Here is a 25,860-nt window from a genome sequence, read left to right on the forward strand (position 1 = left end):
ACAAAGAATGGTGCCAAAAAAGAAAACCAGCGAGTGGATTTAACACGATGTTTTCACTCACGGAACAGCCACTCACTGGATTTTTTTTTGGCACCATTCTTTGTAAACTCCAGAGCCTGTTGTGCGTAAAAATCCCAGGAGATCAGCAGTTTCTGAGATACTCAAATCACCTGGGGCGGCACCTAATTAATTAGCTTGTTTATTTCGGCTTTTTTCTTAAAGGGGTGCCGGACGCGTTCCAGAGCGCTCCGGCTATCACTGCACCCCTGGAGCCACCAGAGGGAAACAAGGAAGTAAAATATAAACTTCCAGAGGAACTCAGAGGGTTAGACATTATCCGTAGGGGCAGAGGGATGGTTGACATTTCGGATCGAGACCCTGCATCAGGAGTGACAGTGCAATGGGGGTAAGGCTGGTATAAAGAAGTATATGGATGGGATGAGGCAGAGGGTGGTAGCCAATAGATGGTACCAAATTGGGTGGGGGTGGTGAGATTACCTGTGGGAGACAGACAGAAAACAAGGAAGTCTTAGCTGCAGGTTGTAAGATAGTTGTGGGCGGGGGGGGGGGAAGGACAAGCGAAGGGAGGGGTGAGTGACGGGTCAGAGGATTATCTGTGGGGGAGGGCACTAAGAAGGAGGATTTGTCTGGGGCTGTGAGTAGAGTTGGGGACTCCATGGGCCCTGTCCATCGGAGAGTCAGGGCAGGAAACCCTGTAGAGTTGAGCAAATGGACATCACAATAGATTTTGGCCCCCTGGTAAGGTCATCGCTGACCTCCCAGCATTATCCCCTCCTCTTCTGCTTCTCCCACTGAAATTCCACCTCTGCTGCACACTTGAGTTGCATTACGTGATGGAAATTCTGGTCCCTTGCATCAGGATTTGAAATTGAACTCATGCTGTATCTTGGCAGGAGACCGAGATGGGAATACTCCTGGTTAAGGAGCCTTTCTATCAGCACAGAAGTCCCAGTGATGTGCATCAAGTAGCCTTGTCTGACACTTGTTTCACCAGCATCCCCTCTGAGAACTCTTCACCCCCAATCTGACATCAGACTTGGCACACTGCCCCCAACCTCCCTGTTCTGCTCTCTGCTGCAGCCTTGTGCTTGGTGAAAGTTCATGACCCTTCTTCAAGAATCCACAGTTAAAATATTTTGACACACATTGTTAAATCTGATGTTCACAATAAAAGCAGCAATCCAGGGATTTGCAAGCTGTTTGATCACAGACCCCAGGCTGGAGCCTGTGTGTTTATATGTGGCAAGAAATCATTTTATCTGGATTTTTCAGAATTTACTGAGTAAATGAATGTTTGATTTTCATCAAATGGGGTTTTGCTCTTCACTCGATGTGACTTTCTCCAAGGATTTCCCACACTTCCTGCCAATACACAACCCCAGCTCTCTGTTGATTTGTTTACAACTACTGTTCCTTCAGATCCACTGACAACCACCCTAAGAACAGGCAATAATCCAGCTTCTCGATCCAAATCAAACTGAAGTTTAGATGAGTCTTGGTCAGTCAGAAGCCACTTCGATCTGGGGAGGAGATCCTGTTGTGGCCTTCAACTGAGAGTGAGTGACAGACATTCTTAGCTCCAGGAAATGGTGGAACGTACCCAAGCACCCCTTCACACTGAACAAGCTCTGCTGAGTGTCCCTTCCATTACATTACCAGCTCCCTCTTTTGAGACTCGCCCATGATCCACAGCACCCAGTAGGAAAGAACCACAGGTGTTAACAGGACAGACTCCATCAGTACGCTGCGATTTCTAAACTAGATGCTTTGGTTGCCGGAGGATGTCACCGTAGATCTCCTCAGGGTCTTGGGTGAAACCGCCTTCAGTTGCCTTGTTACTGACTGTCCATCCATTGTGAGATCCAGTACGAGCCAAAAAACCACAGATGATGCACTGGACGTTCCCATCTGTAGTAAGGGCAGCAACATCTGTGCCACATTAGCCCTGGACCAGTAACAAATGGACCTGCGGCACGCAGTGGCCATCTCCACTCACTCCTGCCACTCAATTACTACCACCAGGGAGAAGGTACAGGAGTCTGAGACACACTCAGCATTTCTGAAGAGATCTTCCTCCTCCGCCATCAGATTTCTGAATGGTCCATGAACCGCCGAACCTCACTATTCCTCACTTGAACTATTTACTGTCATTTATAGTATTTAAAAAATTCCTCCAGCTGCTACTAAACAATGAATTCAGTCACAGTTACACACTCCAATAATTCCGCACCCACGCTGCTTAGGGTGGTACCCCAAGCAATCAGTGAACAAGTTCAAGTTTAATTGTCATTCAACCTTACATGAATACAGCCAAACAAGACAGCGTTACTCTGGGGCCAAGCTGCAAAACACAATACCAACAGTCATACACAGCACAAGGCACATATAGCACATAAAAGGTAGCAAGCACATATAAATAGCAGTAAAATGCAGTCACGCCAAAAAAATTATAGTCCAAGTCCCTGAGTCCCTGCAGGTCGCAGCAGTCTGTAGCTGAACACAATATAGCCAGTCTTCTGCCGAGTGAACACTGGGGGCAGCACAGAGTCCAGCACGGATGCTGTGCCACACGGCCTCCAGCACTCGGTGGAGCACAGCAAATCTGGCACCTCCCCCTGGGTGGCTGCAAACTGGCAACATCACGGCTTGAGGCCTAGTCCTTGCTACATTCGAGGTCACACGGCTGCCCCGCCATTTGACAATAAGCCAATGGATTGGACGCAGCATTTCACACCAGCAATGTCCAACAGGGTCTTGCAATCACCATAAAAACGGCTAAGATGATCACTCGCTGCTAGACCGAACTCCTCCTTCGTGCAACAGTGCCTCTCTGACGCAGGCAGTTTCACGGTCCCCACCAAGTCCAGCTCCTTCAGTTTCTCCGTCTACGAGCAAATCGCTGATGGGAGTAGACCTGCAGTACTTTAAGTTCTTAATGTCCAGCAGGGCCTTGCAATTGTGAAAAATATGTTTAAAAACACACCTTTGATTGCACCCGCTCCGGCGTACTGGTGTGGGGTTTGGTACTGGGGAGTCAGAGAGCTGGGAGTCACTCTCATTTGAGTATTTTATTTCATTTCATTTAGAGGTACAGCATGGAATAGACCCCTCTGGACGCGCTGCCCAGCAACCCCCGATTTAACCCCACCCTAATCACGGGACAATTTACAGTGACCAATTAACCTACCGACTGGTACGGCTTCGGACCGTGGGAGGAAACCGGAGCTCCCGGAGGAAACCCACGCAGTCCACAGGGAGGGCGTACTAACTCCTTGCCGAACGGCGGGATTGAACTCTGAACACCGACGCCCCCGAACTGTGCTGACCGCTACGCTTCCGTGGCGCCCAGGTTCTGCTGTGGTGACTTTTCTCCTGCGACAGTGGTTGGCACAAGGTGACACGGGCTGATGCACAGGAGATGAGGGCAAGTGAAGTACCCAGCCCGTGAAGAGACAGGGCAGTGACAGAAGCAGGAGACTGCCACGTAACCCCAGAGCCAAGCGTGAGTGAAGCAAAGACAAATGTAGCCACTCTGCGGACACAGAACTGAGAGGGAGACAGAATCACCGGTATGAACACACACACACCATGCGCACAGCAACACGGTAACATCAGCACATCCAGACTGACAATGTCTGAATTTTCAAGAGTTCAGCTGCTCATTCTGTCCACTGTCTGGTGTTGTTCTGAGTGTAAAGTCCTGCCCCACTGCACCACGTCCTCGGCAACCGCCCTTTCTATCCCGGGATCAACCCTCCCTTCAAACAGTAACGTCCAGCTGCTGGCCTGAATGCCGCCTGCCCACGTTAAATCCCACACGTGTTTCTGCAACACACTGCCCAGTTAACACAAAGACACAGCCATGCCTTTCACGTTGACCTGGTCTAAGCCACTTCCTGATACCAAGTTACAGACCCCGCACCCACATTTCTCTCCGACCAGCACTGCCTCATCCACATCCCCGAATCTTCTCACCAGGGGAAACAACAGGCTCTGGCATGGTCTTTGCCTACTTCGCCACACCGTAACCCCGATTCCAGGCACTTCGACCACGGGATAAGTCTGCAGGAAAACGTCAACGGACAGCTGCGGAAACAGACCTCAGCGCATCTGGTGCTGCCTGGAGTTCCTGTGCTTACTGAGTACCGGCAGACACTGAAGGGGCAAGTATCATGCAAAGCCAAAGAGGCAGAGGGTTCGCTGAGAGAGTCGGAGAGGATCCGCATGCTGGGCAGCAGACAGCAGAGCAGACCCAGCTTCAGAAAGCCCTTCACACCGAGCGCTAAAGCAATCAGACAAAGAGAAAACACTGGCACTATCTGTTGGAAAGAGTCCATCTGTCAATCAGCTTATCCCCATGGCAATCCTGGCCACACCCCTTGACCTCTCCATCCTCCACTACCCTCTCTGTAATTTAGATCCACCTTGTTCATTTTTTAAATGTTTTCCCAGTCCTGATGCAGGGGTTTCAACCTGAAGGACTGTCTGTTTCTCTCTCCACGGATGCTGCCTGACAGTGCTGGCTGTTCCAGCATTTTCTGCTTTTGCTTTAGATTTTCAGAGTCTGCTGATGTTTGGATTCGTGCACACAAACACCCAAGTTCACCAAAGAACCATCAACACATCCCCAATGCTACATGAGTGTCTATTCTGGCCCAACTTAACCAAACTGTCTCTCACCAATAACGCTGTGAATTAGGGTCAGAGAGAGATACACCACAGAGACAGGCCGCGTCAACCATTTACACTAATTCTACATTAATCCCATTTATTGTTCTCCCCACATCTCCATCTGGGTTCTGCCAATCACCTACGCACAGGATAATTTTACACCTACCAACCCTCACATTTTCGTGACGCGGGAAGAAACTGGAGTGCCTGCGGACACAGGGAGAACACGCAAGCACCACCCTGACTGCACCCACGGTCAGGATTGAACCCAAGTCTCCGGAGCTGTGAGCTACCGGCTCCACCCACTGTGCCGTTCAGTGAGAAGACGACCGTCGTCACAGAGCCAAACAGCAGGAAAACAGGCTCTTCAGCTCCATCGACCACCCACATGCATTAATCCTACTCATTTCATTCTTCCCACTTTCCTATGAACTCCCCTGGCATTAACAAAAACCTTTTCAGAGTTATCAAACAAAAAAGTTCCACTGTTGGACTCTCACGTTTGATTCTGCACTGATAAGATGTCAAGCGCAGGAGAAAGCTGGAGAGCTAACAGCGTCAACAACAGACGCTTGGCACCTTGGTTCCAAATGAAGAATTATAGGTCAGAGGAGAGGAGAGAGTCTTATGTTTCCAATGAGACTGCAGGGTCGGGTTAAATTTATGAAGCATTCTGAAATGCTGAGGTTTAATAGAGTTGGGGAGTCTGTGGCCTTAGACCTAACATAGTTGTAGAAGAGTGGAAGGAGATTGGAAAACTTCCAGAGCAGGGAATGTTTCAACACAGGAATACCAGGGAACTGAGGAATGTGCAAACAACTGGAATAGATTAGGAATAAAGTAAAGAGAGGAGGGAAGGGATTAGTTCCGGACTGTTCTAATAAAGCCAAGTATTATAAACTATTAGAAAATGTTCCAGAACCTGCAGATGAAGAATAAACAGGAAATTCCTTGGGGAGAAATGGTCTGGATAGAATTTATCCAAAACATACCAGACTTGTTTCTGAGCTAGGGTCCTCCAACAGGACAACCACCCAGCAGCCTTCAACACAAAGCAACTCTCCAAGAATGCTCTCTGCTTGCCTCCTGCAGGGGAGGGATGCTGAACCACATTCGCGAGGGACAGCCCACCTGTACACGAACCACCAAGAGCCACGGATAAAACTCCCGGATCATGCGAGAGCTCAAGAAAGACATGGCATCCCGTCACAGGGGTTGAGTTAGTTGGGGCTGGGTCTGGGGCCTCAGTGTCTACAGGAGATCTCAGGACCAAGTGAGGCTGCTTGAGCTGCTGCTGGGGGTGGAAGAGGGTTCCATCTACGACCCCTCACCTCCTCTCTTTGTAGAGGTGAATTGATAAGGGGCAGAGATAGACTGGACAGCCGAGACTTTTTCCCAGGCTGGAAATCGGCATAATTTCAAGGTGATTGGAGGAAAGCATAATATGTCTGATGTAGGTTTTTGTTACACAGAGAGTAGTGGGTGCGTGGAACACAATGCCGGGGGTGGTAGAGGTAGATAAATTACGGACATTTAAGAGACTCCTAAGTAGGCACACAGATGAAGGAAAATGGAAAATGGGGAAGGGTTAGAATGATCCAGAGTAGGCGACGAGGTCAGCACAACAGTGGGCCGAAGGGGCTGTACCGTTCCGTGTTCTATGTTTTAACCCACCTTTCTCTGGTGTTTCAACAGCATCCTCTCACAACAGCCACCTGTGCATGAACCCTCCAGCTTAACTCCACAGGAGATATCGTATCTATACTTGGTGTTTTAGTCCTGAATGGAAGTTTAAATAAGGGAAATTTGACCTAAACTTTGTACCCCCAGCATTTTATACAGATACGGCTGATTCCGACTGCTCTAACAAATCCTCCATTTACCCCACATCTGCAGAGATGTTACATAAATCCACGTCCGTCAAGGACTACTGTACTGGCTCACGCATGCGGCTGAGCAGACAAGGATAAGGGGTTAGAGGGCCGGGGAACACACGAGCATCACATCAGCACCAGCCCTGAAGCGTCGGATACCTTTGCCGAGCAGGCGAGGCGGGAGCAGCGGCGCGATCCTGATTGGCGGCGGCGGCGGCGGCAGTAGGCGGAGACATGGGCGACGTCATCGGGTTAGCTACAGCGGGTTGGCCGGCCGGAGCAGAGGGCGTGGCCGAGTGCGCGGAGCCGAGCGGTGACCAGGCGGCCTGCGCATGCTCGATCGGCGTACTGCTCCCGATAGCGGAAGGGAGAAAAACACACAGCGTTAAATCAGTCTCAGTGCCCACCCACCCGGTCTCCGAGAGTGGGGCCAGTTCTGAAGGAAGGCCAGCTGAACAACGTAGCATTAGTATGGCCTGAGGGAGAGGCAGCAATGATTAGACCATAAACCATTAGTTTAGAACATGTACATCTCACTCCCAGTGAGAAAGGTCCATCCATTGGATGCTTCGAGTTTTATAAGCCGCTTCTACACCGCTCTCTTACCCTGTTAACAGTGTTCATGAGAGGGAACAACAGCCTAATGGATTTGCAAAGTGATTGTGAGCAAAAACAAAACCCCTTGGCAAACCGAATCACAGAAGCGGGATACAACCAACAATCTCAGTCAGGGCAGACCCACTGGCAGAGGCTGGACATCGATTCACATTGGATACGAGAGGGGTCAGCAACTGCAGTGGAAGATTCAGTAACAAATACGGACTGTTAAGATAAAAGCCCACGGGATCATTGGAGTCTGTGTGGGCGGGTGGGGGGGGGGACTAGAGAGCGTGTCCTATGAGGAGCGGATAACAGACGCTGTAATAAAGACATTAAGTCATTAGTAAATATTTTTTAAAAATCACAAGAAAAAGCGGCTGCTGAACAGAACAGCAGAAACTGCTGGGAATACAAGGAGGTCAGGCAGCAACTGTGAAACAGTCAACACTTCCGGTTGAAGGCATATTTTAACTGGCTTCATTTTGTTAAATGTTTACACAAAATTATTTTCGGAATGTTCTAAGCTTCATAATTAGACTTTAGTGGGTTGATATATTCTGGGCCAGCTTTCCATATGGAGCCTGGGTTAGACAGAAGAAACTCTGACCGCAATCAGCAGAGGTTCCTGTGCAGGGACAGGCAGTATTTCCCTGGAAATCAACCGCTTTCCCTTCCCATCACCCCCGATTATCTGTTATTGAAACTGGGCCTGATTTACCAAGGATTAATTGTCAAAGACCAGAATTTCAACAGAACAGAACTGGGAAAATCCTTGCATAGATCCCAGAGCATACAAATTCCATCTCTCTCCCACAGACACTACCTGACCGGCTGAATGTTTCCAGCATTTTCTGGTTTTTGTTTCAGATTTCCAATGTCTGATGTTTGTTGATTTTCAGTTAAATGGGAATGCTATAATCCCACAGTTTTTTAAACCCTTACAAAGATCACTGGTTTCTGTAATTGGATTTAAAGTATTATTAACAAGTACATATAAATCAAAACTTCTCGTTATTGAACATGCAGAAGACAGCGTGGGAAGAGCTCATGAGACCTTCCCCTTTCTGTGAAACACCCATTACAGCTGGCAATCGAAAATATTTGTGCTTCTCCCCCCATTTAAAATAACTCAGTACAATCCTTAACACTGTAGATACTGATTCAAATTTACTTCTGGCATTCTTTCATACACACTGCTGAGGGTTTGAGGGGAGTGGTTTTTCAGGCCTGATGCCGTTTGAAATAGGGTAACAGAGCTGGGTGATTTGTCCACAGCAGTGGGAACTGCTGTACGCAAGTTCCAGTACTGTTTAGTATTGAGCTTCTGATAACAGGTCCAAGTGACCAGGACGACCCCCGTCCCACCGTAACGGCAGGAACCAGTAACTCCTGGAACCTAATGCAACCACTGCGGCTTCTCTGACCTTACCTACTGGTTCTTCCCTTGAGCTGATACATTCAAACGTGTGTGGGAGTTTGCAACAGACAGACCCTTGCCCACAGTACATGTGAGGGATGATACCTTACACAACAGTACACATGTGAGATGGTAGCTCATCCACAGAACATTCGTGAAGAACAGAACCTCATCCACAGTACACAGAGACAGTATCTCAGCCTCAGTACATTAATTAGAAAATACTTTACAGTCTGAGTAAGACATAACATGCAAATCAAATGCTGCTCCAAGCATCAGACTGGGAAATAAAACTGTTCACTCATTCTACATTCCCTTGTGACCTGAGCATAGATGCAAGAACCACTGCTACCGTACATCACATAACTGTCAGCAACCTGCCCGAAATAAAACAGAGAACGAGCAGAAAGGGAGGGAGACAGAGAAAGAGCGAGAGTGGGTGAGGAGGGAGAGAGAAGATGGGTAGGGTGGGAAGGACGGAGAGGAGGAGAGAGAGAGAGAGAGAGTGAGAGAGCAGAAAGAGAAAGGGGGAAAGAGTGATAAAGTGGAGTGAAGGGAAAGAGATTAAGAGGGAGAATATGACGAAGAGTACAAAAGAAATATAGAGAGCACGAGTGGGAGAAAACCACACACACACTCACTCACAATGAGGGACAGTGCCTATGCATTACCTGCTTTCAGCCGACTCAGAGTTGTGCTCCATTGGGTTACCAAGGTGAGGGAGGTGGATGAAGGGACAAGAAGCAGTGAAACAAGATTTACAAATCAACCAAAACTCCTGATAAACAAAGCTCTTAAAACTGGCTCCTACTGGGTGAGTAACAATGGAATATTTCTTTGGATGGTACAACAGCTCACGGGCACCAGCTGTCTGATCCCTTCATGTGCAACAGAGGGGTATGATAGACGAAGAACAATAAATCTCAGTTTCTCAACAGAGTTTGACTGAATCACAAAAGGTTTCAGGAGCTGATTAATGACACAACTTTCTGAGCTGGTGAGAGATGAAATCTCCTATCTGATTGGAATGATTGACTCGGTACAGTGACCACAATAAACCAGCACAGAAGGGTCCTCTCCAACTCCAGGCACTTCCCAGCAGGGCAGAGTTTAGTGGCCATAAGACATAGGAATAGAATTAGGCCATTTGGCTAATCCAGTCTGCTCCTCCATTCCACCATCCCTTTCAATCCCATTCTCCTGCCTTTTCCCTGAAACCTTTGATTTTCTGACTAATCAAGAACCAATCAATCTCCGCTTTAAATATAATCAATGACTTGGCCTCCACAGCCGTCCGTGGCAATGAATTCCACAGATTCACCTCCCTCTGGTTAAAGAAATTCCTCCTCATCTCTGTTCTAAATGGACATCCTCTGTTCTGAGGCTGTGCCCTCTGGTCCTAAACTCACATCTTCACTACGTCCACGCTATCTAGGCCGTTCAACATTTGATAGGTTTCAATGAGATCCCCCCTCATTCTTCTAAACTCCAGAAAGTATACGTCCAGAGCCAGCAAATGCTCCTTAACCCTTTCATTTCTAGAATTGTTCTCCATAACCTCCTCTGCACCCTCTTCAATGCTAGCACATCTTTTCTTAGGTAAGGGGCCCAAAACTGCTCACAATACTTCTTCAGTCCTGCTGAAAGGTCTCGGCCCGAAACGTCGACTGTACCCTTTTCCACAGATGCTGCCTGGCCTGCTGAGTTCCTCCAGCATTTTGTGTGTGTCGCTTGGATTTCCAGCATCTGCAGATTCTCTCTTGTTTGTGATCACAATACTCCAAGCGTGGTCTGACCAATGCCTTATAAAGCCTCAGCATAACATCCTTGCTCTTATATGCTAGTCCTCTCAAAGTGAGTTCTGTCACAATGCAACAGTTAATATTTGTCAAACGTCTGATTGTATCAAAGTGGTTGAAACTACCTCCAAAATAGAAGAATCATCCAACATTGAGAATGCTGGGATCCAGAGTTATGATGCCACAGTCAGGTGGTCCAGAGATGCTGGTACCAGCCTGTCGGGCCAAAGGAGAAGGTGATGTTTCTCTAGCCACTTCAGTGGTTGGAGGAACTGCACACACACTCTCCCACTCACACCAGCACTGTTGCTTATTGTGTGGAGAGCTGAGCTGGAGAAATGGGGTGAATCGGAACAAACCACAGGGAGGTATCCAGTGTTGGAATTCCGGATTCCCCACAAGAGTCGTGAAGTAGCAAGAGATCTACACAGATTTCACTAACAGGAGCTTGGTCCCATCTTTGCTAAGTCCAGGAGTTTGAAGATGAGGCCTGGTTTGAAAATTCATTTGGTTTACTGATCTCCAATAATGCACTTCCACGTCTCAAGATGTAACAACAGACAAAATAGCTTCTCATTCAGAAAGAACCTTTGACCTCCAGCGGCCGAGTGGGAGAGTTACCATCAGTCACACCTCACTGTGGGTCCTTGGCACAGGAAGCCTTTGCTCTCTGCACGTGCATTTTCCGTAAGCGCAGGTGTGTGACGCAGCGGGTGGACACCGACGCAGAGTGAGCAGAGCATTGAGTGAGGCTGCACCAAGGCAGAGCGTCAAGTAAAACAGACCTTGACCCCTCATTGGGACGACTAGAGGACAGCGACGAGGTGAAGACACTGAAAACAATCTCAAAGAAAAGCTGGTGAATCACAATAAAGTGGGTGAACTTGTGCTCCGTGCTGAGGAATTACAGCTCCATGCAAACACGTAATTAGTTGACACACAAAAAAAAACACACTCTCCAAAAATGGTATTTTAGGTTAAGTTTATTTATGTGGTGATGACATTCACTGGAAAAGTAAAGAGGCAGGAAAGGCATCGAGGTGTCTGTGTTTCTTCAGGCTTCCAGCAGCAATGCGGCCTTGGGGTCACTGACTACCAGCCCCACCCTCCACCGCTAAGTAAACTACATGGGCGTGTTTCCTGAGTGGCGTGACGGTGGACAGTCAGGTGTTGTGAATTACAAGGAAAGGATTGCCCGGAACAGTGGATACGAGAAACAAAAGGCTGTTGCTAGAAGTCCAGCTGGTGACAAAAGCTGTCTAGTGGTTCTTCAAATAGATCTTGGGAATGACTTGTCAACCCCGACCCCTTCAGTTCAATTTAGACTCCTTACCTCCACCACCCAAGACCCACTAATCACCCATCGTTTAACAGCACATCAATGCATCAGCAGTTAGTGCAGCCGCAGACTGCGGAGAAGTCACAGACTGATGAAGTGAGAAGAGGAGTTTATTGCCAGGCCAAGCATTTTGACAACCCAGTGTGAAAAACTAAGTGAAAATCTTCTAGCAACAGCCTTAAAACAGGGACGGTGTTCACTGGGCCACAGGGAAGCTCTACAGAGAGACAATACCAGCGACGACACAGTTCAGAGCAGAAACACTGCAGCAATCAGCCTGGAGCTCAAAGTAATCCTTTTGGAGGCTGACCTGCCTTCTGCACACATCAAACAGGTTGGATAAGGCAAAAACATTAACTGAAATAATAAGCAAATATTTCCAAGATTTAAACTAACCCTCTATCATGACTAACGATCTCCAGAAGTCTATGCAGTTGGCTTGGATGTGAAATATTGAACTGAAAAAAACTCATGGGTGACCTGTGTTAGACAACACAGGAGCGCTACATCTCAGCCTTCACAAAACACAACCCTAACTCAGACCCCCCCAACCACTCACCCAAAAATACAGGGTGAGTCTCGGAGCTGAACCACAACAGATCTTCCAGGGGTGGGAGACCAGCTTGGGCAGAATTAGATGTTCAGAGGTGGGGAGATATTGAGCTTCTTCAACTGGCTCCATTCAGGAGAGGGAAAGAAAGATCAAGATCAGATGGCCAATGGAGAAGGTGATGCTCCTCTACCCATTGGAGTGTGTGGGAACTCTCCCACCGACACCAGCACCGATACTGTTTCAGGGTACGTTGTGTGGAGATCAGCACCAGACAAACAGGGTTAATGGGGACAAACCTTCAGGAGATGGAACACCAGATTTCCCACAACAGTCACACAGTGGAATCTACCACAGTGACATGAGAATCAAAGCACCTTCACTGGGTATTCATTTCCTGTCAGCCATCCTAAGATCCTTTCTGGATGGGGATGACCCAGCCAGATGAGGCTCAGCTGTGGCCGGACACAACGGTCCGCGATCCACACTGGCGACTTAGTGGAGGAAGCCCGGTAACAGGGCTGTGCCTACTTGCAGAGGATCTCCATCCAGATTAGTGGCAAACACTGCCATGCCCGGCAGCAATGGGATATTGTGCCACAGACAGAGCGTTGGTGGCATGAGGGCACCTTCCCACATGAGGATAAATTTACCCAGTTTCCGAAGTGGGACTCTGCAGTACCAAAGCTAACAGCAGCTCACTGCATTTATAACTGGAGTCAAACAGCAGGGAGATAAGACCCCTGGCCCATCAAGTCCATGCTGATTATTAAGCATCCACCCATACTAACCTCATTTATTCTTCCCACATTCCCATCAATTCCACCCTCACAGATTCCCTTAACAAGGAGGGTAATTTACAGCTGCCAGTTCATCCACCGTCCCATATGCCGTTGGGATGTGGAAGAACCTGGGGCACACTGTGGAAATCAAGGTGGTGACAGAGAGAAGGTGCAAACTGCACACAGTTGGGATCGAACCGGGATCTCTGGGTGGAGTTGTGAGGCAGTGATCCCCCTGTCCTGTAGTCCCAACACAGCACAGGGGAAAGGGGCCACCCCCCCCCTCTCCGCCACAGCGTGCTGGACATAGGCAGTGGGTAAGATCTCACCCACAATAACTGCCTTTAGTCTGGTGCTGGAGATTTCCAACACTCATACTGAAATTCTCCAACTTCCCTTGCTCAACAATGTTCTGAATTTGTGCCTCTGCAATGTAAAATGGGAATTGGTTGTGTTTTGTGACTGGCTCACAAGATGTTACATCCAAACACAGTATCAAGAATGAGCCCCACTTTCCTGCCTTTGGGGAACTTTGAACTTTTTCTAGCTGATGAATTGCTGCCTCCCCACTCCAGGGAATAAAAGCAACTCCCACCTGTCAGAGACACTTCCGGACCACTTATCTCCCCATTCTTAATATCTTGTTTAAAACTCTCCGAAACAGTCCCACCTATTGTACCAGCAATGACTTCTCCAGTAAGTAGTTGGAATCAGCCAGCAGAAGACTTTGCTCATACAACCTTACTGTGGTTGAGAGCCAAGAGCAGATGGTTCTCCAAGCTTCTTTGCTTTTCCCCTTCCTCATTCCTGCCTCTCGTCTTGCCTTACAAAAAAGTGGTCTCATAGCACCTACCCTCCCCAATCCCCAATAACTGGGAACTGACAATGTTTTTCACCTCTCCACACCTGTCCGAACCTGGAATCAAGTTTGCAGAAAGCTTAAACTCCATTGAGGGCAAGCCCACAGTTTAGAACAAAAAGCCAAGGAATGGTAAAATGTAGAGGCCAGAGAAGAGAGACTGCAAAAGCCAGCGTTATTCACTAAGTGAGAAAGAGACAAAACTACAGAGACAAGAGCCGCTGAAAGGAAAGGTGAGGAAGTTAAGATTACAGCTTATTTCATGCTGATTTTAGTTCACAACTATTTTAGAGGCAGGTAAAGCCATTTTTTCTTTCTCAGCCACTGCAGTTAGAGGCAGGTCCCACGCATAGAGGGCGCCAGCTGAGGCCCACTGCTCAATCTAATCTGAGTCTGCTTGCAGTCTTAACATAGGGAAATAACGGTCTCCCAGGAGGAGGGGCGGGTTCACATGTTAATGCAGACTGGACTGTCAAGTGGGATCATGGGACAGGAATAGCATCACAGCAAAGATTAGATACAGAATGACTCCAACATGCACCAAACAGACTGTCAAAGCATCAGAAAAGTAAAATGCCAGAGCTTGCAAGGGTTTAAGGAAAGCAGACAAAATCGTGCCCACAAACCGCACAGAAGGCCGGGCGGAAAGCATCCAGAGCTGAAGATTAAGTGAGAACAGGGAAGATTTGTTTCACATGCTCAGGCTGGAATGGAGTCTCAGGGATTTGACTCCAAACCTCAAACTCATCACTTTGCCTTTAAACCAAAGACTAAAATCCCAACCAAAGTCCTCACAGTTCGTGTAAGAATCTGCTCATGGTTCCATGGCCCTCAATGTACACATTTAGCTGAAGTAATCTCCTGGTTTCCAAGACAAATTCCTGTCTCCCTGTCACCCAAATCTAATCGTTAACCCTTCAAGGTAAAGATTAAATGTTGTTCACTAGACTTTACGCTGAAGTCCTCAGCCAATTTCAATCTTGCCCTTGGCCTCTATTCATAAATAGAAATGTCATCAGCTTCAGGAAAGAGCTTGGCCCAGGATCAGGGTAGGGATGTGGTCAGGGATCTTGGCTTTTGCCAACTTTTTCCACCTCAGCCTCAGAAAGGGAACTGCCTCACTTTCTCAGCTTGATTCAGTCGATTCCCTTCTTAAAAGGGAAGACTACAGAGGAGCCTTTAGCTACACTGAGAGGATTCAACAAGGTGATTAAGGAGTTGCACCATCAGCTTGCTACCTTTCAAAGCAGCCATCCTCCAGAAGCCCAAGTGCAGAAAATGGTTTTGCAGAACTACGGCAGCTGCGCAGTATGGTGCAAACAGACGAGACCACAATAAAGCAAGGACACACACACAAACACACACACGCACACGCACACACACAGAGGTGGGAAGAGCACAGCTCTCCAATGGACGCAAAACCCATTCAATGCTCCCTGAGCACTGGGTCAACAACTTCTGGGGCAACATGCACTCAGAGTGTAAAACATGCATGTCTTGTATGCAAATCTCAGACAGACAAGAACACTCCAGCTTAGTGGTTTCCATGCTGGGTCCGTGTAGAGTCGTGTGGAGTACACATAACCCATGTCTGTGCTCATTTGCTACACATCCCAGGAAATCAGAGCCGCCTCCTGTTCCATTAGTTTTTTTCAAAAAGTAGTTTTCAGACAAAAAATGCAAAATGTAACAGATTTTGTTTTGAAAAAACATTCTAAGTAAAGCTGTTAAAACTGATTTACTTAGCAATAGAGGATGGAGTGATGGAAAATACAAGCAAATTTATAGAAACTGAGAATTATTGCTTCACAGGTGAGCAAGGCACTGCCTGACAATTAAAAAAAATTAGTGACCAATGGTTAAACAGATCAATGCCACCTCGGTATTGCCTTTCTGGGGGAGAAAGATGGGGTAGGTGTCAGTAGAATGAAGGAATTAGATGCCAAGGACTTGAGACAACGGAACAACGGATAATGACATGGAGGCAGGGGAAAAATACTTGAGAGGTGAGCACAAGTCACCCCCATCCTACACACACACGTACACACATACACACACACACACACACACAAAAGGCATCGCCAACTCACTACATGCAGGGCGTGCAGTCAGTAAGTATCTCAGCCAGCCACTGGGGGCATGCCCCACCATGGGAGCATTCAGCAGAATTTGGGTTAGTTTTTGGTTTGGGGAGGGAACAGCCCATTGCAGGTTGGATATTTCCCTATGTCACAACCAGACAAGCAGTTTACCTGAGGCCTCTTTATGTTTCAGCTGCGGCCATGGAACACAATCTTCAAGAACTCATTATTTGCACAATTTGCAGGAAGTCTACTTGCCCACGTGTCACACCTGCATCACTTTCGTCCATGTTACTAAAATCCAACAGGATCTTAAGAAGCCTCCTTCCATCTATGAAGTTTATTCCTGACCCACTGAGTTCCTCCAGCAGTTTGTTTTTTGCTGTGTTTCTGACATGTTTCCTAGTTATCTGGGAGACAGTGTCTTTCACAAGAGACTTCTGTTGGTAGGACTGGGTCGGAACGTGGTCAAATAATTTGACTGCATTCAAGTTTAGTACCTTGTTGACAACAGTGTCCTATCTAAGCTTGGTGTTTATGGTGTATCCTAGCTGTTGTAAAAACAACATACTGAAGGTTTGCATGGGTACTCAGAACTCTAACTCTGACCAAGGAGTCACACACATATTGAGTGTCATGAATTAAGTTTGAAAAGTCAGTTTAATATTGAACCAGTATGCAACGCAGTGGGAAAGCCCAAGGCAGATTCTCACTTCAGCATGAAATAACTTCATCACATGCACAACTGGACAAATTAATTTAAATTTATGGATTTTTAGACTGTTTATTTTCTGAAACTTCTGGGTAGGTTTATTTATTATTGTTTTCAGTGTTTTGTTTAAGAGAACGAAGTATCACTGTGTCACCCTGCCTGAAGAGAAGAAAAGCTGATGGTATAGCTTCAGGACATTGGAAATGGGCAGAAGTACACTGCCATTATACTCGGGTTCTAACTGTTCTTTCCAGGAGCTCATGGCTTTTTTGCAATCTGCTATCAGTCGGAATCTGTACAGACTTTAACTGGGCATCAGTGAAGGCCTGGAAGTCTGAGCCCATTTCCAATGTGAGATGGACAGACCTTACATTGCAGTCCACTGCCTTTTGGGCCTCATGCCAAAGTTCAAAGTTAGAAGTAGATTTAAGCTTCAATTTTGAAAGGAACATTAAAAAAGGCATTTGAAGTGGTGGACGGGCCAAACATCCCAAGCACAGCAAGGCCAAACCTCATACCTCATTCTGTAATATATTTTTGAAGTTGGGATCAACCACACTTACAGGGCTGGTTCATTGCTTACTCTCACACAGCCATTTTCTTTGTCTGTATCTCTGCAAGTTCCTCTCCTTTACTAATAGTGCCTGTCCACTTCCTTTAAAAATTATTTTCAGAATCTTCTTCCATCAAATTTTTAGGTAGAATACTCCTGGGCCAAACAACTTTGAGACAAACTGTTTCTCATCACCATGTGTAATATATGTCCATCCGCCACCTCTGTTTGTTGAAACATTTCCACAGGAAAGTGTTTTCCTCTGCCCAATCTATCAAAACATGTTGGTCTTGAACATCTCTACTGAGCCAACCCTGTTCCAAGAAAACAGTCGTAATTCATCCAAACTTGCCTCGTAACTGAAGTTCCTCATCCTAGGTAACACTGTGAAAAAGCTTTCTGTGTCCCTTTCCAGACCTTTTCTGATCTGTCCACAATGCTCTTGTTGAAGCCTGACCAGACATTTACACAGTTCAAACATAACCTTTATACATGAGGGCCTCTTTAAACTTAGCTAACTTGTAGTCACTTTTTCCAACAGACCTTACCGGTTTAAAGGACTAGCAATGGGCAATGAAGTCTCTCTGTTTAGAGCATGTCATTTATCATTACACCTGCTCCCCAAGGGCATCACCTAACCATTGAACCCCTCCTGCTCTGCCTCCATCTATTTCATTGTTCCTCTCTGAGCCCTCAAACTGTTTTCAATTTTGTCAACTTTTGTGCCATCTGCAAACATTGTACCTGCTGCTCCCCATATCCAAGTCCAGCCTGCTCACGTAACTTGTCGAGGGGGATGGAGCCAAGCTCGCACTGACAAACACAATTGTCAACAATCTCACAGGATGGGAAACCTCTGTCCTTTACACTTTTCTTGCAAAAGGCCGACGTTTGACAAATATTGGTGCCAATGGGATCAATATTTCCAACAATGCCATTGAAGTTCAAGCTTTATTTCCACAGTTCCCTTGACCTCCTCCTGATGCATTTGTGAAAACGATCTGAAGAGCTGTGGTGCTGGTGGAAATGTATCCAGACTAACATGACACTCAACGTCAGTGTAGAAAACACCCGCTGCCTAGACGTGGCAATTCCGAGGTTATATAAACAGGTTATTCACTTTCAGAGTTCGAGAGCTGCTACATCAGCTTTGTGCAAGGCCATCTCAGCAGAAAGCTGATGGTCTGGAAAGTATGAATGAAAGGGCTGTTTCTGCACTGATTTCCATTCCCGTGAACATTTCTGCTGGCTCCCCTCTCATCCTCCAGCTCCACTCACTCTTGACCTTTGTGCTGTGTGTTCCAATCCCCACCCTCAATCTCCTCCATGATTCTGAAAAGGGTACCAACTCTCCACTCCATCACAAAAGTGCTGTCTGTAGGTTCCTCCGGACCCTTTCAGACCTCTGTCAGCTCCTGTTTTCTTTCTCATTCCTTCTCTGCCACGGCATCTCAGTGCTTGCTTCTTTCTTCCCCATTCCCCTCTATTATCTATCAAACACTCTTTAAAAGGAGCTGGATAAGAAGATAGAACATTCCAGTAGTAAACAGAACAGGCCCTTTGGCCCATGATGTTGTGCCATCCTTTTAACCTACTCCAAGATCAATTTAACCCTTCCCTCCCACATAACCCTCCATTTTTCTTTCATCCACATGCCTATCTAAGAGTTTCTTAAATGTCCCTAATGTATCTGCTTCGACCACCACCTGTGCATCTACCTTTCCAAGCATCTACTTTTCTCTGTGTAAACAACCTACCTCTGACATCCCCTATATACTTTCCTCTAATTACTAAAATTATGCCCTCTTGTATTAACCACTGCTGTCCTGGGAAAAGGTGCTGTCTGTCTACTCCACCCTTCTTATTATCTATGGCACCTCTATGAATTCACCTCTTATTCTCCTTTGCTCCAATGAAAAAAGCCCGAGCTCACTCAACCTTTCCCCATAAAATAGGCTCTCTAATCCAGGCAGCATCCCCATCTGTCAAGTAGGGTGCCGTGCACAATCCTGATTTGATGGAGACGTACGTGAAAGTACGGAGGGACATCTGGTGAAACTACTGAAATGCCCGCTTCGCTGCTGCTGCTACCGTGCGATCGAGAATCTCCAGAGGAGAAGGCCCCGACTCCTCGGCTTTGCTTGTTGCTCGGCGGCCGGGGCGGGGTCGAAGTGCTCAGCAGAGGATGACGCTCGGTACTTGGTGTCGGAGGGCTGGTCGGAGGCTCGAAAAAGTTTTCAGACGGACTCAGAGTCTGCTGCGGTCGGGTGCTTCCAATGGTGCCGCATCGGCAAGTTTGCAGCACTTGGAGGTTCATGGCAGGAAGAGTTTCTCCCTTCTACCGTCTGCGTGAGATAATGAGGCTATCGGGACTTTGAGACTTTTTTTTAGTGTACCCATGGTCTGCTCTTTATCAAATAACGGTATTGCTTTGCACTGTTGTAACTATATGTTATAATTATGTGGTTTTGTCAGTTTTAGTCTTGGTTTGTCTTGTGTTTCTTGTGATATCATTGTGGAGGAACATTGTATCATTTTTAATGCATGCATTTCTAAATAACAATAAATGAGGACTGAGTGTCCTCATAATCTAATCTAAATCTAGATCTCCTCTGCACCCTTTCTGAAGCTTCCATATCCTTCCTATAATGAGGCAATCAGAACAAAGCAAAATACCCTAAGTGCGGTCTAACTAGAGTTTTAGAGTTGCAACATAACCTCACAGCTCTTCTAAATTCTCCAACTGATGAAAGCCAACACAACACATGCCTTCGTAACCATCCCATCAACTTGTGCAAAACTTTGAGGGATCTATGGATGTGGACTCTAAGATCCCCACGTTCCTCCATGCTGCTAGGAATCCTGCCATTAATCTTGTACTCTGCCTTCAAGTTCAACCTTTCAAAGTGTATCACAACCCACTTTTGCAGATTCAACACAAGGTTTAAAATCATGTAATTGTGCATCATCTGTTCTACACCCATACCGTACATAAACATACACATATGTGTACTGTGTTTGGTCAGTCCACCACTATGCCGAATGTGTAAATTACTTTATTTCATACTTGTTTGGTCAAAGTTACTGTTATAAAGCATTTGAAAGAGATAGTACCTTCTCATGCCAGCCTACCTAAACTCTGATATCAGTTAATTCATCTTTAAATAAACCGTTGACTTCTTGGTTTATCACACTACTTGGATTCATTCAATATATAGAAAACAAAAGTTACTTCAAGCCTTCCCAAACAACACTGTATCAGTGCTTAACCTGAAAGCTAGGGAAACATAACTTCATTCTTCAGAGTTCCTGGATGATCAGCAGAGCTGACCTCACGGTCTGGACCAGCAATGTTACAACTGAAGTAACAAATGTTAATCACAGGTGAAATGTCGTCTGTCAGGAACACATGGTGCTAAGACACCAGCACTGATGACAAATAGAAGATCCCAGTGACTGCAAGGTCAGGAAACACTGGGGAGAGGTCTGATTATCTCAGGTTTTCTCAGGCTAAGGTAGAAGAGGGAGCCCTAGCTTTAACTGCAGAACATCACTCTCCTGACAGAAGAGGGAAGGGGAATTTTAATATGAGTATTGCATTTGAGGACAACACTTTAGTGGCAAATTTTAAAATGTTGACCTTGCTCAGTAAGATAATTTAACCAAATTGTGGTATGAATCCAAACAATGTAATATTTTCTTTTGGAATGTTACCCTCTTAAATCATCTCTCTCTGGCTTCACCATCTCACCAGTTACCTGCACCCCTGTAATCCTCCCAACCTGGGACTGTCTCTTCAAAGCAACCTCTGTAGAGCTAAAATGTTCGACTCTAAATAATGTGATTGGGACAGACTAGGAGTGTCCTGATAGTCTAGCTACACTTGTAGAAAAAGACTGGAAGAGGACCTAATTGTCTTTTTTAAACTCAATTTATGTTTTATTTCAGAGAAAAAGTGCTGCTATATACAGAGAAATTGCAAACCAAAAACAGTCAAGCAGAGAATACAGAAACCAAATAATCACATTGTGCCTTTTATCAAAAGACCATTCTACACCAAAACCAGTTCAAATACCCCTGGTCTTCAGCTTGTGTCCACTCTCGACTGAAATCATTCACAAACAACCATTGAACTTTGGCTGTAAGACAAGTGGGACAATAGGAAGCTGCAGAAATGGCTCAAATACTGGAGTCCATGTATCCCAGACTCCACATCACCACCACAAGGCAGTGTCATCACCAATGTATAACACACCCCACTTTTATTTTGCAGTTTCACAGATTAAAATCTGGTTTTTTTTGGAATATGGTACTGTTCAGCTACACTCATTAAATTTATGCTTGTGTCTGTTTTCTGCTTCTTGTTATAGCCAAAGGATTGCAAGTGCACAGAAGGAACACAGATCCAAAGAGGGCCCTGTGGTGCCCTTTGCCACGGTCGAATGTCAGACTTGTGCTTCAGGGCCACTGGCTGTGGGGTGGGCTGGGGAAAGGCAGAATGAGGGAAGGTAACAGAGTCTGCATCTGGAATTTGTTCTCCAGATTGTCACCCAGTGACCTGGTCTGTAACTTGAGTCCAATGAGGAATCTGCAGCCCTGTCATGGCTGAACAGTGTCACATGAATGGGTTCTCCGAGCATCTGGGCTCAATACCCAAAAGTACAGAATTGCAAGCAGGGGAAAACAGAGGAGGGGGAATATATTGCGGTCTGAGTACAGAATTTTCTCTCTGCAAAATCACAGTGAGGTGTGTTACAATTATCAGGCCCGTTCTCTACTCAAGTCAACCCATCCCATCTCATTCCTTCACTTTCAGATCAGTCTATCTAAATTTTACACATTACCTCAAAAATTAAATATTCAATGGAGCACTCATAATTTCCCCCTAACGAAGAAATGCTCACACATCACAGTTATCAAAAATAACTATACCTCATCTGACTGGTAGAAGTATTTTCACTAAAGCCTCACAATACCAGAGTATACATTCATCTAAATTCAATGTGCAAAAGGTAAGCCCTTGGTGTAATGGGAATTTGGTTAAATTTTCCAATCAATTGCCAGTTGCCTTGTTGGTCTCTTGTGTCTGTTGACCTTGGGCCTTGAGACTTGAGGGCATCCTACGTTATCTGTATGTAGCCAGATTCAGTCTGATTTATTCAGACCAGCCCTTTCTTTCCCTTTCACTTGTCCTAGAATCTGAGTTCAATCAGAAGCTCAGAGGAAAACTTGTCATGTTGCACCATTTTTGTTAAGAGAAACATAACAAGGAGAGATGAATTATTTTACAAAATTTTATAGGAATCCTCAACTCAATTAACTTTAGTTGATGTCAGGTCTGACATTTGGCAAGGAGCCCTAAACTACCAATTAACTATATAACCAAAAGTCCAGGACTTGCTTGGTGCTTACTTTCGACAGATCTTTGTGTAACAGTGTAAATGAAGGGCAGTGGCAGAGTAGTGGTTATAGTATGAGTTGAACCAGAAGACTGAACCAATGCTCTAGAGACATGAGTTCGAATCTCATAATGGCAGCTGCAGAATTTAAAGACAGTTAATTAGTTACTTCAATCTAGAATAAAAAGTTAATATCACTATTGGTAATCCTTGTGGCTGTCTGGAAGCCTTCCAAAATCAGTGGGTGCAGCAGGGGCTGGAGTGTATCCTGGACAAGAAAAGTTGTGGTTTAATTTGATGTTTATTTCTAAATATTGAATTGAGAATGATGCAAATATTGTAAACATGTTAATAATCCCAATAAAAATATTTCACTACCCATATTTAGAATTTGTTCAGTCACATCCAGGCAGTTACCTGTGGTTTGGTACAATAAACTGACTTGGCTTATCACTGAAATACCACTAAGTTGGCTCATCATATCTTTTTCATTATTCCAGGCCAATCATTCTCCACTTTTTACCTGGGTTTCCCCCGAAACCCGATTGTCTGACTTGTGTAATGTGAGCATTCCTTCTGGCTGGACAGCACCTGTCACTTAAACAGCAATGAGACAGCTACAGTACCCTTCAAATGGCACTCTTTCACAAATACAAGGAAGCCAACAGTTATCATTCCCTAACACTTCTTTGAAAGGAACTGAGAGATATAGAAGCTGAGTCTTTATACAGAAGTAGGATTTTTAACAATTTATTGTCAGAGTAACTGTATACATGAGGAAGTAGTGTACTGCTAGGGCACTAGGTTACAACACAGGAAGGATACAAGGCTATGGATACTCAACAAGCACTTTCTTTAACTTGTTTTAGAAGATTTGATGTTCTCAAGCTACTTTTTTTTAACAGAGTCACTATGACAGAAGTTTGCCCTTTATTATTAGTTTAGTAACTATCTGAAAGTGTCTGATTACACGTGGGCAGTTTAACCTTTGATATTAAGGATCTGTGCAGACAGACCATGATGCCAATTGCGTAATTTGGCAAACCGTGGACCTTTTACTTCATGTTCAAACTTTTCCCTGTGGCGTAGAGAGAGAGAGAAAAGAGAGAGGAGGAGAAGAGTAAGGGATGAGGGAATAAGTCCTCTGCCTCCTCACCTTATAACACACAAACCAATCAAAGCACAACCCAAATGACAAGGCTTCCAAGGTCCCCAATTGATCTGTTGCTACCGGAGCAACAAGAAGAGATTGCTTTGCACACTGGTTTCCAAATCATTTCAGATCCTTAAATTGACAACCCTTTCAACATCCTTGTCATTTCTGTGTTAGAGCAGGGATTACATATGAAATCAGCGCAAACCCCCATAATTAGTGTAGGTCTGACAGAAAACATCCTTAGGGCAGGAGGGGTGAGGGATGTGGAGATAATTTCAGAAATATGTTACAAATACCAATACCTGACTATACTCTACCTACTAAAGCCCAATTTCAAGGTGAACTTAACAAGTTATCCCCTGTGATTGTCAACACTACTTCCAGAGCTCTACGTGTTGACTGTATTCTGAGGCAGACCTTCAGCCTTCCCCATCCAATTTCAACTCATAATCACCTCAATAACCCCACCTTTCTAAATGAATCTAATGGTGAGGCTCGTGTATTGTGTTGATGTGTTTAACTGGATACTGTTTGGTGGGTGTGATAAGGAGGCCAGGTGGCTGCTGCTGTTGACAGAAGCCTACCTTGATCTCTTCATTGCATCCTCATCTGGATCTTGCACTGCAAAATAAGAGATTCCAATGAGTGACAACGTCCAAGGGCTCTACCCCTTCACACCCACAGGGCGCTAGGTTAAGGGACTGCTTTCTTTAGGCAGGAGAAGGGCACGGAAAGAGAAGATGGCAGCTGCGCCAACTCTCAACCCCAGGCTGAAATGAGGGGAAAGACTATTTGTTGAATGACCGTAACACAGCCAAAGTTCTGACCATGATACAGAAAAGATTCCAGATTTGTAAAAAGTTTAACTGAAGGTCACTTTGGAGTTGACCAACCAGTCCTACCAAACTGCTATTCCAAAATTACAGGATAGAAGACTAACTGGATAACTGGATTGTGACACTCTGTCACACCAGGCAGATATAACTATTGTGCCTTTGTCCTCAGTCTCACTAAAGCCATGACCCAGCTGCTTACTAATCAGTTCAATCGGGAATAAGTCCCAGATTCCTCATAAGGGTCACCAATCCAGATTACAAGCAAGAGCTGGACAGCTAATGGCACGGGTGAAACATGTATGATACACATTCTCCAAATCATCCCCTGCATTGAACACACAACCCTACTTCCGGAGCTCTGCGTTGACTGTATTCTGAGGTAGCTCTTCACCTTTCCCATCCAATTTCAAGATTGACTTGCAATTACCTTAATAATCCCACCTTTCCAGACTAAACTAAAGCTGAGGTTTATGAATAGTGTTGATGTGTTTAACTGGAAACTGTAAATCCTGTGGGATTTACCCTTGTAGTTTTCAAGGCATTTACAGTACATGTTAATCTTCAGAAGATAGGATTTATTCGGAGATATAGCAGCCAACACGAACAAAAGTAGGAGTATACTTTCAATCCATTAGCCCTCATACTGAGTGAAGAACATGGCGAGAGAACACTGCCCTACTGTAAAAGGATCTAGTGCTTTCCTGGCATATATGATGAATAAACTCTTCTCAGGCTCAAGCCAGGTATAGGTATTGATTTTAACCAACGTTTCGATGACAAACTCTGCCATCTTCATCGGGGATGTCTAGTCTGGTAGTATTTATACCCCCGAAGTTCGTCCCTATTGATTGGTTAGCCCTCATCCAATCAGGTTTCTGCTCTCCCCCTTGTTTACAATCAAATTCCAGTTCTTACTTAGAGACCTTCATCCTTGTTAAAATACTTTTTCTCTAGTTCTGTTTCAATGGCTTCCTTCACCAAGCAGTCCCAAAAGCCATCTGGACAGCATACATCCAAAGATTCAATTTGTGATGGGGATGGAGAAGAATGGTTGCCTCACATTCCTGGACATTCTAATATGAAGGGAACCAGCTGGTAGCCTTTGACATGGCATCTATCGGAAACCCACTCACATGGACTTGTACCTCAATAACAACAGTGACCATCATGGCTCCCAACGTAGAGTGGTTCTTTCTACTTTGATTAACCGT

At 45.6% G+C, this 25,860-nt stretch overlaps 1 protein-coding gene across 1 annotated transcript in view; it reads right to left on the reverse strand.

Moving 5' to 3' along the window:
* Window positions 1–25,860, reverse strand: part of ldb3a (LIM domain binding 3a) — a 179,264-nt gene that overhangs the window by 38,382 nt on the left and 115,022 nt on the right. The window contains exons 10-13 of the mRNA XM_063070731.1: window positions 24,398–24,434; window positions 23,642–23,735; window positions 18,003–18,071; window positions 6,726–7,042 (exon numbers count right to left, since the gene is read on the reverse strand). Coding sequence (XP_062926801.1) covers window positions 6,726–7,042; window positions 18,003–18,071; window positions 23,642–23,735; window positions 24,398–24,434 — 517 coding nt within the window. The remainder of the gene's footprint in view (window positions 1–6,725; window positions 7,043–18,002; window positions 18,072–23,641; window positions 23,736–24,397; window positions 24,435–25,860) is intronic.

The sequence above is a fragment of the Mobula hypostoma genome, chromosome 18, assembly GCF_963921235.1.
Source record: "Mobula hypostoma chromosome 18, sMobHyp1.1, whole genome shotgun sequence".
NCBI lineage: Eukaryota > Metazoa > Chordata > Chondrichthyes > Myliobatiformes > Myliobatidae > Mobula > Mobula hypostoma.